Source organism: Balaenoptera musculus, chromosome 11 (assembly GCF_009873245.2).
Source record: "Balaenoptera musculus isolate JJ_BM4_2016_0621 chromosome 11, mBalMus1.pri.v3, whole genome shotgun sequence".
Classification (NCBI taxonomy): domain Eukaryota; kingdom Metazoa; phylum Chordata; class Mammalia; order Artiodactyla; family Balaenopteridae; genus Balaenoptera; species Balaenoptera musculus.
The window spans coordinates 76,684,790-76,701,195 of NC_045795.1; the positions used below are offsets into that span (position 1 = coordinate 76,684,790).

Below are 16,406 nucleotides of genomic sequence, written 5' to 3' on the forward strand. Positions count from 1 at the left end.
GTTGTGGGGATCAGTGAACGAGATCATCCACGCAAATACAATGGTTGATACACAAATTCCTCAAGAAGTGAAAGATCAGCATCCTTGTCCCTATGGGGGCTGCCCTACAAGCAGGCAGAGCTCTGCTGCCGGGCTCAGCATCAGATGCCCAGGGCGAAGTTCTTCCTTAGGCTCTCATGGAATTGACTGTAAAGTCTCTGGACAACTTTGAAGTGTTTTTCCCCTTCCCCATTCTACTGTGATGTTCTGGCTTCTAAGACACCATTTTCACTCTCTGAAGTCTTTTCAACACATGCAAGTACCATTTAAAAAGCGCTTGAAACGGAGCTACCACCAAACGGATTTTCCATGGGGTTCCTGAAGTCCTCCAACAACCTTCTCTTCCTCAGAGCAGCGTCACTTCACTAGCTTTTGGTGAGGGACGCCTTCCTTTTATAAGGACGTGATGACATCACCTCGCGTCGCGTCGCGCTTGCGCAAAGATGGTGGCGTGACCACGCCCAGGTCTGCACCGAGACCTAACGTCTACACAGTCGGCGGCGCCCTCCCGGAAGAGGTCAGTGTGGGGTTCGGTGAGTGAGTGAGGTCCGACAGCAGGACGGCCTGCGGGTGAGTGCCCCGAGTGTCCGAAGGACGGCTGCGCTCTGGTGGGGAGGATACTGTTAAGGGGGAAGAGGTAGGGTGAGGAGGAAAGTTCCTGAGTCCTTCCAGTGTACGCGGAATTTGAGTGGTCCGTGAGCTGATGACTCCGAGAAGCAGCGGATCTTCGGTTCAAAAGGCAGACGTAGTCTTGGGGTTAGTGTGAAGTGCTGATGGTGGTCGCAACAGAAAAGAAGTTACTTTGGACTCACTTCCAGGAATTTCCTTGACGCTGCATTCGAAACTGGGAAGAAGGCGGCGAGGATTGGCCTGCAGTGATTTCATCGGAAAGTATCTGTAACTCGACCCCTTCCGGGCCAGCCTGCGAGTGACTGCTCTCCGCGGTGCTGAAAACAGAGCGGCGCCTTGAGGAGGAAACCCGTTGAGGGCAGGACGGTGTTTCTGTTTCCCTTGGCCGTGCTCAGTGTCCCACGCTCCATGTGTGTGTGAAGGAAGGGCTCAATTTTTTAAAAAATCAGTGCTGGACACTCAGGCGGTGAGCAGACAATCAGTATGAACTAAATAAGATTTAGGAAGGCCAGTGCTTCATTTCAAGAAGGAATTTTCATTCCTGTTTTTTTATTACATCATTACAACTCAAATTGCATTCTCCCTTTGGGCAGGCACCTTCAGCTCTTGCACTCAACCATATTTGCCTTCAGACTCAGACTTCCAAGTAGTTCGCTAGATCTCTGTCTGTATTGGCCCAGGCGCTTTCCTCTGTTGAATTTTACACAGTGGGGTTTTTTTTTCTTTCTTTCTTTCTGTTGATTCAATAAAATGTTTACTAGTCTTAGTACCAGCTGCTTGTTTGTTTTGAATTCTGGTGAAGGTTAAAAATGTGGGGGAAAAAAGAAGAGGGGAAATATGCTGCATTTACCTGGGTCACAGTGTTCTGGGATGCATCTGGCATATGGAAAAAACTATGTATCATGAGTAAAAGTGTTTTTAAATGCATTCCTTTCATTTTATACATTATTATAGCTCAAGTTGTATTTTTCCCTTCTGAGAGAACCAGTGGATTGAGGTGCTGAATGATCAAATGTTGCAAAGCTGAGGACATGTGGTAGAAGTAACTTTAAATGTTATTATTTAGAAGAAAGCTTATAAAGGCAGCTTTGATTAAGGATGACGTCCCTGTTTGCTCAAGAAATTCGCCTTTCTAAAAGACATGAAGAGATGTAAGTTTTTTAAAAAGGCTAATCTCAATGTATAAACTGTCCTGGCTTTTATTAGTGAAACTGTGTGCATAGGAAGACTTAAAAATCTGTAAGTGTGTCATTTTAATTTTCTGACACTTGAGAGATTTTGGTGTTAAGGCATGCCATTATCCCTCGAGAATAACAAAGATTAAAAGGTCTAATTGTGTTTTATGTCTTCTTAATTCTTGTTACTAATATCTAGATAAATTCCTTCTCCCTCTAACCTTTCTGTACTCCACATTGGTATTTAATGAACTTCTCTAAACCTCTTACCAAGGGCTGGCTCTCATGAGTATGTGACTGTGTAGTCACAGGCCCTGCACTTGATGCTCTAACTTCACTATCTTGAAATCCCCAGTAATTTTTTTTCTTTTTAACAAGGGACCCCAAATAATTTTTTGCCAAGGAGAAAAATTTTCATTTTGCACTGGGCCCTGCAAATTATATGACCAGTCCTGCACTTATATTTAGTATGAACCCTTCTCTAACCTCTGTATTGTGGGCTCTCATGGTTTCCTTTTCTTTAATTACCAGGCTCTCTACCGTGGCCTCCTAAGGTATTTTTCTTACAAAACTTACCGTTCAGAGACCTGGGGTTTTAGTTCTATCCTCAAGAACAGCCCTATGCAACACAGTGTTTCTTGAAAATCTCAACTATTTGGGAAATGGTTACACTGTTAGGTGTACCATTTGTGTATTTTTTTCTCATCTGATCATTTAATAAGACCAAAATCTTGTAAAAATGAGCATATAACCAGGGAGAAACTTTTAAAGTCCATTATATATATAACAAAGTAGTTTGATAAATTACTTACACCTTTCTACATCTTTCTTCAGTTACTGTTTTACCTTGTTGTGAGTATGCATGTGTAAACACAGCCTCTCACTCATATATGGAACCATCATCTTTCTCTTGGAAAAAGAGGAAAAAAATATTTTTATTGCTTCTTCAAACATATGGAAGTTTAGCACAATTCTAAATGTGTAACATAAGATTCAGGGGTACTGAAGTGTTAAGCAGAAGGTTTCGTATAGCAAGTTATATCAACGTATGTGTGGGGAGGTATATATAAGTATGTGTACAAAGGGATATGTATTACAGTTTGCATTTTCACTAAATATTTTTCAACACTCTACAATAATTTAAAAAGACCAGAGAGGTTACAAAAACAGAAACATGTACTTATAGCATACATATGAAAATAAAAATAATTTTACCAAGACTTAAGACGTACTGAACTACCTAAGTTTTTCACTGTCTTATTAATTGACATAGTAATTGGCTTTCAAAACAGGTTGAACTTGAAGGGAGGTGCAATTAAAAATGAGTTATTTATCAGTATATTGGTCAAGCAATAAAATGTTTCTTTAAACTTTATATAATCTTCATTTTCTCTAGAGTATCACAAAGATTAATGTTACTTCAACAAATGGAGAATAAACTTGGAGATCAAAACAAGGAAAAGGCCCCTCAGATGCAAACAACTGAGACTGCTTTACAAAGGAACCTTAGTCTTTTAAAGGTAAGATTCTCTGAATTAAATATATTTTCCCCACTTTGCAAAAAGGTTTTAAGTTAACTTCATAACTTTGATTGATGTAATTTCTTTGTTTTGAGTTACAGAAAGAATTAATGAGGTACTGTCTATTTTTAAAACCCATGTTAATTGGACCAGAAGCACGGATTCTCATTTTTTTTAATGAAAAAACTTGAAGTTTGCTTAGGCTAAGGAAAAATCAGTCACCACAGGAAGAATTTTAAGGTCACCTTTGTGCAAGAATAAATACAAGACATAGCTTCTATCTTCCATCTTCTTTTATTCGTAGGGAGATCCTGAAACACGATAAAGCACCTATCATGTATTTAAAACAATTTGATTTTGCCCTACTGGGGCCGCAGTCAACACACAGAATTCATATCTAAGATAACAGATTTCCCCGATCTTTTTTGATGGTGATGGAGGAGGTGGTCAAAGTATGTGATTGCGCAAGGCCTCACCATTTGGCCAGTGTGCCCATTTGGAGTAAAATCATATGTGTAACATTTTTGGCTGCTTGCTATACTTTGCTTCCAGAATTGTATGGCTTCATCCATAATTAAAACCCTAAAGTTTGCTTCCATTCAAGCTTCCAAGAGATCCTATGACTAAAACATTTGGTAGTAAGGCTATATTATTTAAGTTATAAAGCAGTGTTTTCAGTTTTTTATTGTTAAATATTTTCATCGATAGGCATGATGTAGTTCTCTTCTGTCCTCACTAGAGGATAAAGGAAGAGGAAAATTCAGTTATCTTCTCAGCTTCTGGCAGTTTGATCCACAGTAATTTAAGTCACAGCCATAGTGCTACCAAAGCATTCTATATTGCCATATGTCTTACTTGCCCAATGGTGTTTGCAATATTTATTTTTAAGTGGAAATATATAGGATAATCTAGAATTTGCACTGAAAAGTCAGAAAATCTAAATTGGAAGTCTTGAAGGCTTGTTTGCTACTTATTACAGCAAGTGCAGGTAATATTAAGTGTCTTCCTTTTAATGAGAAAGTATTTGATGAATGCCCAGAGGGTCCTTACTATTGAGCTAGTTCTGGGCAGAAAGTGAGGATAATAAATAAGTGTAAGTTAGAGTTCTTTAGATCAAGTAGCTTACAGGCTCAGTTGATGACATAAGGTTGTCACACACAAAATAGAGACCTTGTATGATCAAACATTAATTAAATTATGTGGAATACTCAGCACTTTAGGAGTAAGTGTAAAAACTGTTCGAGAGCTAGAATATTCTATCAGGTCTCAGAGAGGAAGCTAAGCTGGAGCTGCATTTCAGTAGGCAGATGGGAAGACATGCCATTGAATTTTTAAGGAAGATTCAAGACCAGAAGAAGAATGAATGGCCTTACTAATGTTCATGGGATCCTAAGCTAACTAGCTTGGAAAGTCACAGGAAACAAGGCTGAATATGTATTCTGAGACCAGATGAAGAAGTTGAGACTTGGTATGTAGAGATAATATAGTATTGAAAGTGAGCCAAAAAAAAAAAAAAAAAAGAGAGAGAGACTTATATAAGAAACATATGAATGGGTCTTTAAGAAAGAGTCATTTGCTATTTAGATGCAAAGTGATTTCAATAATGGAGAGATTGAATTTAAGGAAGGTAGCTCTTTGTCATATCTAGAAGGAAGATAATGACCCTAGTTTCATAGTCATTAGAAACCAGTTTGGTATGGTGCTTTTTCCCTTAATTATCAAAGTAATATATTCTCACTATAAAAAAACTTGAAAGAGCAAAGATGAAAAAGCATACCTTCTATATCATCTGCCCATTTAGAAATTAGTATATTTTTGTATATTTCCTTTCAATCTTTTTATAAGCATTTTTCAACTATCTCTTACATCCCAGCCAGATACGGTGCTTGCTGTTAGAGACGCAGTTTTTCCCGGTTTTTCTTTTAAACATACTTTGAATAATTGGATATGCAATTTTTTGTCCTTCTTTCCCTCGTATTATTTTCTTTAACTTTGGGTATAATTTTAGTGGCTCTCTCATAGAAGTTATTGTGAAAGTAAAATAAATAGGACTTGATTACACAATTTGAGTTGGGAGAGACTTTAAAAAGATATAGCTTAGATTCTTAATCTAAAGGTCTTTTTTTTTAAGCGTAAAAACTTTTCCCAAAGATATAAAATAGATAAAAGTGGACCTGCTTTGGCCCAAAGCCCTATCCATTCAGCCCTTCCTTGCCTGCACTGCTGTGGCTCTAAGGAACTGTGAAAACCAGTAATCTGGGCTAATCCCTTAATTTAGAGATGAGGAAACCATAAGGTAACTACTCCTAATACCCCTTTGTCAAGAACAGGTTAAGTTATAGCAGGATAGGTACTTAAGTACAGAGTGCACTTGAAAATGGTACCATTAAAACCTGGCAGCATTCCTATAAGATAGTAACAAAATAGGGATGACTGTATCACCGTCCATTATTTGACCTTACTCACATGTTCTGAACAATATCATAAACACTAAAGGGGCATGAGCTTTAACTTGCAGAAAGAAAGATATAACACTAGCATCTTTCAATGATATAGTTTTATACTTAGAGAAGCCAAAGTTGTTTCAAAACTGGTATGAGTTGAGTAAAATTAATGGATAAAATGTAAACATATAAAAAACAACAGCAATCCTATATATACAGCTGGAAAATAGCACATTCATATTAGCAATAAAATTATAAAATATATAATTGGGAATGCTTTTAACAAGGGATCTGCATGAATGGTATTAAGATAATTATTACACTTCAGTGGGAGCTTTAAGAGAAAATTTAAATGGAGACATACGCCTTAATCCTGCCTGGGGAAACTATTATTTTTCTAAGTCAGTTGTCACAAAGTTATTTTTAGATTTAATAAAATCCCAACAAAAAATTTCTCTAATTGCACTTGAAAAAATAAATTAGCAGAAATATCAAAGCATGATTTTAAAAGGGGAGCAATAAGAAAGAGACTAATTCCATCAAACACATTAGTAAAAGAATGAATATGAATCTAAGCAGTAAAGAAAACTCACAGTGAAGGTTTAGTCAGTAAAGGTAGAAGATAGTGGCTTTTGAAAACAGGCTCAGTGATTTTTTCCATTAGTATTAATACAATGAAATTTAACAAAAACATAATGGATTTAAAAGAGAGAGAGGATTTTATTTCTACAAATACTTCATGATATAAACTGCCATTTCTCCCACCTTTCCCTCCACAAAATTTAGTTTAACCCAAAAAGGCGATTTTGTGGTAACAAACATCCTCTTGTGAGGAGGATGGGCGAACACTCCAGAGTGAGGAAGAATGGGAGCATCCTACAGCAGATTAAAGATTCATGCCATAGAGTAACACTTATACCATCACCCACACTGGAAGCTTGTTTTTTAATTGCTATAAAAATTTCACACCTGTGTGAAAGAAGGAATAGAAGAATGTATTTCCATGCACTTATCACCCAGATTCAATCATTATCGGAACACAGCTAGCCTTGTTTGTCTATACTCCTCACCTCCACCCCTTAAGATCATTTTGAAGCTAATCTTCAGACATTGCATTGTTTCATCTGTAAATATTTCAGTATATCTCTTTTTTTTTTTTTTTTTTTTTGGCTGCGTTGGGTCTTCGTGGCTGCGTGCAGGCTTTCTCTAGTTGTGGCGAGCGGGGGCTGCTCTTCATTGTGGTGGCTTCTCTTGTTGAGGAGCACGGGCTCTAGGCTCGTGGGCTTCAGTAGTTGCAGCATGCGGGCTCAGCAGTTGTGGCTCACAGGCTCTAGAACGCAGGCTCAGTAGTTGTGGCGCACAGGCTTAGCTGCTCCGCGGCATGTGCGATCTTCCCAGACCAGGGCTCGAACCCGTGTCCCCTGCACTGGCAGGCGGATTCTTAACCACTGCACCACCAGGGAAGTCCCTCAGTATATCTCTTTCTATATTTCAGTATTTATCACTAAAAGATAAGCACTATTTTAAGCAAAATCAAAATACCAGTATCAACCTAAGAAATTAACAATAAATCCTCAAATATCCAATCAGGTTCCAAATAAAATCCAATTTGTAATCGATACATCTCCTAAATTTCTAAAAGTACTCCCTGCCCTTTTTTCCCCCCCTTTTCATATATTTGTTAAAGGAACTGGGTCATTTGTCCTGTTGAGTTTCTGGATATTGCTAATTCCATCACTGAGGTACCCATTTAACACGTTCCTCTCTTCCCCCTCATTCCTATAATTGACAGATCTAAGTTGTGCTGTGCAACAGAAATATAATTCACGCCACATATATAATTTTAAATTTCCTAGGAATCATTTTTAAGAACGTCAACATAAACAGATTAAATATTATTAAAATTTCAAACAAAATATTTCAAATGTAACTGCTATTAAACGTTAGTAAATATTTTATATTTTTTTCTTACTAGACCCTCAAAATTCAGTGTGTCTTGTGTGCCTACAGCACATCTTAAGTCAGACTTGTACATTTCGAGGGCTCAGCAGCCACTTAAGGCTAAGGAATACTCCACTAACAGTGCAGATTACAGAGGCCTGATCAGATTGAAGTTCGATGTTTTGGGGAAGAACACTTCCGTAATGCCAGGCTCTCTCTCTCTTTTTGGAATGTTAGTCATTGATGATCATTGCCTAAGTATATTCATTAGGGGTTGCAAAAAGCAATATTCAATTATTTTATTCCTTCTCATTCAACTGCTGATTATTTATATTGAGAAACTTCCCCTCATCAATTATTTGGTTACACTGAGGTTGGTTCTCTAGTATCTGCCAAAAGTGACCAATTAGGTGTTGTTGGTTTTGGTTGCTTTTTTGTTTGTTTTTCTTTTTGAGCTGTCTGGGATTTGAAATTTTTCAATCCATTTCCATTTTTATTCCTCCTTATTCTCAACTTGTCCCATTTTTACCAAGTGAGAGCCTCTTCAGATTAGCTCTTGAATGCTTCTGATGGCATCTTAACAGTCTGACAGTTTCCTTTCTTTCTGGTCTGATGCAATCTTCCAGGCTCATCATGTGCATTTGCTGTTTAGACCTGGAGTTGGCCATTGTTCCAAGGAGCCCTGGATCCTTTTGGTAGGAAATATGTTCAGAGCCCTCTATCTGTGCACTAGTGGGGTTTATTGCAACTTTTTTTTTTTTTAAGATAAAATACATCAGGAGCTCATATCAGAAATTCCAGAATTCCAGTTTGCAAGACTTTTAACTTAAAAAATCATGGATCTTTTACCTCTAACTTCTTTTCCTCAAACCAAAAATCTGTTCCCAAAGAATTTTCCAATACCAGTGTAACTACTGATGTGCTTTATCCTGTGATACAGACAGCACTGTCACCACCCACGTGATTACTGAGAATGGTTTTCAGTAACATACTTTTTACAATCCTCTTTGTCATTAGGGTGTATCTCACTAGGGATGCTCAGTCAAAATACTGTTCTCTAAGACCACTTGATGTAGTTCTTCTCCATGTGGTTATGCCACCAACTAGATAGCAGTTAGATTTGTTTCATTTTATTTTCAAATTTGTAGGGATTGCTTTTTCATTTGTTCTCTAACTATATAAAATTTTAAATGGTCTAGTGACAAATCTATACAACAAGGCAACAAGGTACAGGTAAAGCTGGCCAGCTAGCCTTTCTTCCTCTCCTCTTTTTTCCTTTTCTCCTCCTACCCCCTTGGGTGCTTTGTAAAAAAATTTGTTTTAAGTTTTTGGTTTATACTCAGGAAACTTTGATACCTCAGTCTGTATTTATTTAATGAATATTTAAGTACCTAGTACATACCCTGCACTTTGTTAGATTCTCAGATGCTTAAAGGTTGTATGAGACACAGCCCTTACCTTCGGGCAGCATATAGTGTAAAGGAAGGTTCTTATATGGAAGTATTAAGATTTAACTTGCTATAGAAGGCTGGGGTCAAACTGCCAAGATTTTGGGTCAGGCTAAGGAAGGCATGTTTGATCCTCTGTGTTGTGAGTACCAATTTTTTTTTTTTTTAATCTAGGGGAGGACATATTTAAGGTACTTTTTAGCAAAACTAATCAGTTCCATGTTAGGTATGGATTGAACTAAAGTGAGATATGGCCTAGGCATGAGCACAAGTAAGTATTAAGTATTTGTTGAATGAATAAGTGTAATTACAAGGCCACAGCATTGAGAATGACATGGAAAGGCTCGAGGAGACATCCTGATGGAACAATACAGGGAACTTTGAATTTTTCAATGGCAAGAATAAGAACAGTTGGAGTTTGAGGATACAGCATAGGTATCTGAGTGGGTAGAATTCCCACTATTATACATTCAGTACATTCAGTGGAAAAAGATGAGTTTAGTTTTATCAGGTTGAGAAATAAAGGGTGAGGAAGAAAAGTTAGCCATCCCTCCTCAGTAATAATTAAAGCTAGATCAGCGACAATCTTGGAGGGAGAAAAATTTAAAAGATGGGGACAGATGCCACAAATCGTAAGAAAGCCCACCCTGAGGATTAAACCAGAGAAAACGGAGCCAGCTGAGGAGAAGGAGTCCGAGAGGTAAGCAAAACATCTAAGAAAGTGAAATATGACTTAAGCTAAGGAAGAAGTTCTCTGGAGGGGTGATAATCCCTTGCTGAAATGCTGCAGAGGTGACAGTTAGGTGAGGCTGACTTGGGCCTGCTTTTCCAGGCCACACATCCCTCCTCCTAAACTCATCTCCTGCTCTTTGTGTTGCAGATCTGCTCTTCTCTACGAGATATTCAGTATCCTTATTTTCTGATCTTTAAGAAAAATGTTTAATCTTGCCTATAGGTGCTAGGGGCACCCAGATCTCCCAGTAAAGATAACTTTGTAACTGTTCTTAGAATAATGGTAAAATTGGGGTTCTGATTTTTATTGTTTCATTTCTAGAAGTAAAAAGTGGTTCTTCCAGGACCTTCTTAAATTTCAATGTAATCAGAAGACTTGGTCTCCCATGTCTGTTGTATCATCGGCATCAAGAGCTCTTTAAGCCTGAGTCTTGGCCGTGAACTTCTGGTATGGGAGAGACATGCTTATAGATGGGCTTTTTATCCCTAAATTGTTGTCTTTCCCCTTCAAATCACCTTCTTCTAGACAGCAGGTGCATTACTGGTTGTGCAACTTTGGGGAGTCCCTTTAGGGAGTTTCCTGTTTTTCCCTTTTCCATTTCACACCCATTCCTTGCTCCCGCCGCTGCCATCTGCTATCTCTTTTCTCCTGTTCAGCGTTGGCTTCTTCACACCCCACTCCCACGCCCTCTTCCATCGCTCTCCTTCTGTCCAACAGCCCTGTACTTAGATCACTCCAGTGCTTGTACATGGAGCAGAGAACTTTCTCTCTTCTCTCAACTCACTAAGCTCAAAGGAGAGACAAAATTCACATGGCCTTCAACCAACACCCTGGAAACTTGACAAACCTAAAGAAGCACAAGACAACACAGGTGCTGATTTGGGGAGTATTTATTTAACAGGGTTCGAATATTTCTGTAACAACTTGCAAAGTCTTACATTTCTGGGCGTGAACTTTATGCACAGATCTAGATAAAATCTTTACTGAGGTATGAATCAACCTTAAGTACTCTTGTGTTTCTACAACCATAAGAGAAAACACAAACATCTACAAATTCAACTACAACATACCGCATGATACTTGAATGCCATCAGCTGAAGGATGTATCAATACTACCTAGCAATAAAACTTGCCTTTGAGATTAGCTTAGCAATCTGATACTAAAAATCTAGATAGCATAGTGAAAGGTTCTTGTTGCAGAGTACTCAGGTACCTCATGGACCTTTTCAATATGGGAAGTATTTGCCTAAGTATAAAATTAAAAAATGGAATATTGAACAAATGTAATGTGTGTCATTCATATACCATTTGCATGATCTGGACAGACTAGAACTCTTCACTTTGAAGGTCAGCCTAGCATGGGTCTGAGTATCTGATTGTTTTTCGTATCGGAATATTTGACTATTTTATCCATCTGGCTGTTTTTAAAGGATTTTAAAGCTAAGTTAGTACTCTGAGCAGTTTAGAGGAAGTTCTTTTTCCAAGAATTATTGGCATTTCCTAGCTACTTAAAATGAAAAAGGCAGAACTTAGAAGTACCACCCCCATCCCTGCCTTTTATTTTAAAATAAGAAACCCTGCATCCTCTCTTTGAAACCGGTTAATTAAGCAGTGATCTGTCAGTGCCTGTCCGTCAGTTCAAACTGTATATCCAGAGGAGAGTTGAAGCGAGAGATCTGGGATACAGATATTGCTATTACAGGTGCCATTTGTGTGCGCGGTTTAAATACATTTTGTTTTGAAAATGCTTCTATCTGTTACAGGATATAGAAGCGGCAGAGAAGTCTCTACAGACCCAGAATCATCCAGTTCCACCACCTGAGGTGGCTTCTCTTGAGGTGAGAATCTTAAGGAACAAATGTAAAAGAAGAGACCCTCAAAAAAAAAGAAGGAAAAGAGGTTCTTCAGTTAGTAGTGCATTGTAAGTGGCTGTGTATGTATACATCCCAGATTCCTTCATTCAGTAAAATAAATGAGATGTGTCTCACTGATCTCTCTATGTCCACAGTGTCATGCTTTGTATGTAGTGGGTAATCTGTAAGTATCTGGGTTTTAAAAAAATTTTACATCAAGTGAAAATTTTATCAAGACCTTGTGCCTTTTCACCGAGTCACTTAGAAACGACTCTCTTGTTAAATCCTAACAGACAATATGCACTAAATCTTAAGATGACAGCCTAACCAAAATGCTTTTCCTGTTGGCTGATGTTAGAAGTAGCAGCTCAGTCTCTTCACCAAAAATGCAACCAACGCTATTTAAATGCGTATTATCATGCAGTATAGCGTGGCTTTTGTCTGTTTGATTTTGCTCAGTTCAAGAACAGATTGGGAAGATGGTTGGCAAAAATAAACCGTATTTGGTATACGAATGTATGTGTGCTGAAAGGGAATTTGCTACATATAGAATAGTTTGATTTTATATTTTTAATGACCTTTTTTCAATACAGTTTTTGTTTGCTGCCTAACCAGGGATGTGAATAGACTCAAAAATTAAAGGCTGAGAATTTGCCCTGCAATTTTCTGTGTCATCTAGAGTAATAAGGAAAGGCAGTGATCAAGGATAGAAAGACCTCCCGTTCAAAGTTGTGCCTTGGGCATGTCTTTTTCTTTGTTGAATTTTCCAATACCTTACCCTGGCCCGTACAGGGCCGACACAATAGGGGTTAATCCAGCCGTGAATGGTGGAGAAACACCCAACCACAGGCCTTGGTCGGTATTTTTCTTAGCTAGTCTCGCACAGCAGGATGACCTTTATTTCAAGTATGTCAGGCTGCTTCTCAGACCACATGCATAGATGCATAGATACATGGAACCCCTCATCATTTTCAGCTTTCAGAGCCCTCATACCTTTTTTTTAATAATAGCATCTTATTTTTTTTATTTTTTAGTTTTTACTTTTTGGCTGCACCAGGCAGCTTGCGGGATCTTAGTTCCCCGACCAGGGATTGAACCCGAGCCCGCCGCAGTGGCAGTGCCGAGTCCTAATCACTTGACTGGCAGGGAATTTCCCCCACCCCCTACCTTTTTAATGCTCAACGCGAATAATTATGTCTCCCCAGTGCTAACTCTTTGACTGAATTCTGAAAATGAGCTGGATAGTGATGATCTCATATCAAATGCCCTCCTATGACACAGAGCTTTTGGCATCTGACTTCTTTGGCCTCCTTAGGGCACTCAGCCAAGAAACCATGCAAGCGTGTAGATGCCACACAGCAATGCAGTAAGAGCTTCTACAGCTTACAGACTGCTACAGTCAGTCTAGGAACACAGCGTCTCAACTTCCAAGTTACTTGAATTAAAAATAGCTAGATGATGTTGATATTGTTTTATCCCAAAAAATGTGGGAAGAAGTTACAGTTTGCCATATCAGGTGCTCTTCTAAAAGATAGAGCGGGTGCATAATTTTGCGGATGCATAACTTTAAATGTTTTTCCCCCCTGCAATTAAGGGGTCAGTTCACCTGAGTCCTCTAGCATGCCCCTTATATTTCAGGTGCTGATCTCATCCAGGTCACATCTTTTTCTGTTAGTTCTACAGCAGTTGTTCATGTTGAATCATTTCATTGTGATAATTTTAGTATGGGCAATCATTTGGTATGGGATTGGGAACAGTAAACAAAAACTTTTAATGATTGTGTAGCCTGAAATGATACTACTGGTAATAATCACAAGATTGGCCACAAGAGGGCGTGTAAAATCACAATAAAATTGTAAAACCTGTAATTCTGCCAGGCTCTAGTTTTACTGAGAAATTTGAAAATTAACACTAGTAAGTAGCCAGATTTTTTTCTAAAATTAACATAAAATATTCTGTAGAGGAAGTGCATTCTACGTATATGTGTGAGTGTGTGTGTGTGTGTGTGTGTGTATACGCACACACACATTTAAGTGAATAAACATTTAGACTATTATGAAAAGCCAAGTTCAATTGCTTGATATGCTTTTTTACTTTTGGATGTTGGTTTTTTTTCCAGACTCTTTACTGGGCATCAGTAGAAGAATATATTCCCAAATGGGAACAGTTTCTTTTAGGAAGAGCACCATATCCTATTGGTGTTGAAAATCCAAATGAAGCAGAAGATACCATTCAAAAGGAGGTGCAGCAATAGCTTCTTCACATACTATTTCAAAAACCTATTTAGGAAAGCTGAGTGTTAAAGAATATGCAGGTCACTGCAGGAACTTTAGGAATCAGACATGTTCACATCGTCTCATTACTTCCTCAATGACAATGAAGATTTGAGAATCTACTTGGAACTTTCAGGCCATCACTGGGAGACCTACTACTCTTTCAGTGTCATGAATTTGCTTTCTACCCAACCCATGGAAGTGTTAAAAGCTGATAATTGAAAGGTGGACTGTTGATTAAATAAGCTGCTGAATGAGTGTTGTGTGCTGTTAAAAAAAAAAAAAGTCATTTACTGTCACTCTCACCTAAACAGTGAATACCAGTAGTTCTGATTTTACATATTCTATAATCTTTACTTTTCAGTTATTTTGTTATGGGGATAAGGCTCAGGATCCAAGTGGTTGTTTGCTCACTCCTTTAGCTTTTTAACAAATGAAAAGACAGTGACAATTGCTTAGTATAATAATATTGATCAGGAAATAGATTCATAGGATTTTGTCCCTCATAGATCACTGGACCTGTAAAAATTCTCGAAGCAAAAACTAAACTACCAAGCATTCAATAAGTAGCCAGTTTCAGGAGGGCTCAGACTGGGTTCTGAAAAAGGACACCTATTAGAGCTGGGAATGGTCGCTGGATTTTGACCTGGTTATTTAAAGATTGCCAACCCTGTGAACACAAGTAACTCTTCTCTCATCTTTTCATCTTTAAATCTACCCTTCCCTGTTCCTTCTATTTTCTTTATTTCTCAAACAACTGTCAGTCAGAAACTTTTGGGTCACAACCCTCAATAGCTTTGGGATTCCTCAATCCACCACTGCTGGAGTGCTCAAGAAAAAAAATTCTGATTTTTCTAATTATAAAAGCAGCTCCTGCTTAGGAGTCCACATCACAATGAAAGATTTTCAATTTTAAACTGGTTTGTGGTTTTATAAGACGACAATAGGACAAACTAAAAAAAAAAAAAAAAAAAGTCCATTGTGCTGATAAGTTCCTTTAAACTACCATCTTGGAAATATCCTGTTGAGTGGGTGTTGGTGTGGGTAACAATAATGTTGTTTTCATAGCATGTGCTGGCAGATGAGCACACTTCTCTACAGTGTTAACAGTTGTAATTAAGGAATAAACAGCACAGAGTGTCAGTCCGATGACAATTTCATCTATAGTGTCACAATACAAAATGTCACAAAATATTAGAACTGTTATATAACTATAAAAAGGGTTGGCTTAAAAGCCAAAAGCCCTTTAAAAAGGAAGACAGAGAAAGAAAGAAAAAAGAAAACTGGCATAGGGACCAGAACCGTTTTATACCTTCTCAAGAATGTTCTGTCACGAAAATAAATTGATATATATTTTTTTTCCTGTTACATTACAGTTTGGTTTCTAGCCATCCAGTTGATTTAGCAGGAGAATGCAGGGCTTTTTAGCAGCTTTGAATTGGTAAACAGATTTAGATGTAGTAGAGAGAACATGAGGAATTTTTTTTTTTTTTTTTTTTTTTAACATCCAATCTTTCCCAGCATATGCACATAAGAAGGTGAATGAAGCGATGTGAAACTTATTTCTCTTTAGTCAAGTGAAAAAAAGGCTAAACATTTGTTGAGATGGTAAAATATTGTGTCAAGCAAGTAGGCATATTCCAAAATTAAACAGTGGTTGATACATGAGCCGTCCTCAAATATTTGAGCATTACGCTTCCTTTGAGTTCTGTAAATTAAAGCACCAGTAGGTTAGATTAAAATACAAAATGAATAGCAATTTAACCATCTCAGGAAAGGTTCAGGTTTTTTTCTCCCCTAAATTGACTAACTTGCTAAATCTTTTTTTTTTTTTTTAAACCCTTAAGTTTAATGTAAACTGGCTTATGATTTAGGGCAGAAGGGAAGCTATTTCTAGGCTTCAGTTGTACCATTTCCCCCATTTCTAGTTAGTACCTCAAAAACTCCCAGAGGGGACTTTATTCCTGGCCCCCCCCAGAGTTTCCCCCCAGCCCCCTTCTTGTAGAATGGAACAGATTGCACCACATGGTGTATGTTTAAAGAAAAAAACAATCCCGAAGAGACCTAGATACCCCATTAAAGGGCATTATATTCCTCATGGCAAATTAGCTTTACGTAGGAATTTCCAAATATTGTTTTCTGTAAGGAGGAGAGAAATACAGTATCTAATATACATTTTGTACATAATTAGTAGGAATCAGACAAGGAGAAAGAAATGTCATCTACTGAGACTTTTTCCTCCCTATTCAGGCCCTTACCATACACTACATTGTACCCACTAATCTTTATGAAAACTATGAATTTGTATTTTTTTTTTTTTTTAGAATAACGGGGTTTTCAAAATAAACCC

The 16,406-nt window shown here is 37.9% G+C and overlaps 1 protein-coding gene across 9 annotated transcripts; it reads left to right on the top strand.

Moving 5' to 3' along the window:
• The first annotated feature begins 499 nt into the window (after nucleotides 1-499).
• Nucleotides 500-14,374, top strand: C11H3orf14 (chromosome 11 C3orf14 homolog). 9 transcript variants are annotated; one of them, XM_036870809.1, is made up of 6 exons: nucleotides 500-556; nucleotides 858-1,135; nucleotides 1,624-1,820; nucleotides 3,241-3,364; nucleotides 11,694-11,768; nucleotides 13,903-14,374. In XM_036870809.1, the coding sequence occupies exons 3-6, from the start codon at nucleotides 1,768-1,770 to the stop codon at nucleotides 14,035-14,037; spliced, it is 387 nt and encodes a 128-aa protein (XP_036726704.1). In that variant the 5' UTR covers nucleotides 500-556; nucleotides 858-1,135; nucleotides 1,624-1,767; the 3' UTR covers nucleotides 14,038-14,374. The 9 variants fall into 9 exon arrangements, with proteins under 9 accessions (XP_036726704.1, XP_036726707.1, XP_036726706.1 ...); XM_036870812.1 differs by having other exon boundaries at nucleotides 506-609; nucleotides 858-1,376; nucleotides 1,736-1,820; XM_036870811.1 differs by having other exon boundaries at nucleotides 506-609; nucleotides 858-1,376; nucleotides 1,739-1,820.
• Nucleotides 14,375-16,406: the final 2,032 nt, after the last annotated feature.

What these genes read in the sequence shown, in the direction of transcription:
- C11H3orf14 (XM_036870809.1), top strand. Translation starts at nt 1,768, where the DNA reads ATGACGTCCCTGTTTGCTCAAGAAATTCGCCTTTCTAAAAGACATGAA. An exon ending in GGAACCTTAGTCTTTTAAAG is followed by an intron (nt 3,365 to 11,693) that starts GTAAGATTCTCT and finishes TATCTGTTACAG; the next exon opens with GATATAGAAGCGGCAGAGAA. An exon ending in CTGAGGTGGCTTCTCTTGAG is followed by an intron (nt 11,769 to 13,902) that starts GTGAGAATCTTA and finishes TTTTTTTTCCAG; the next exon opens with ACTCTTTACTGGGCATCAGT.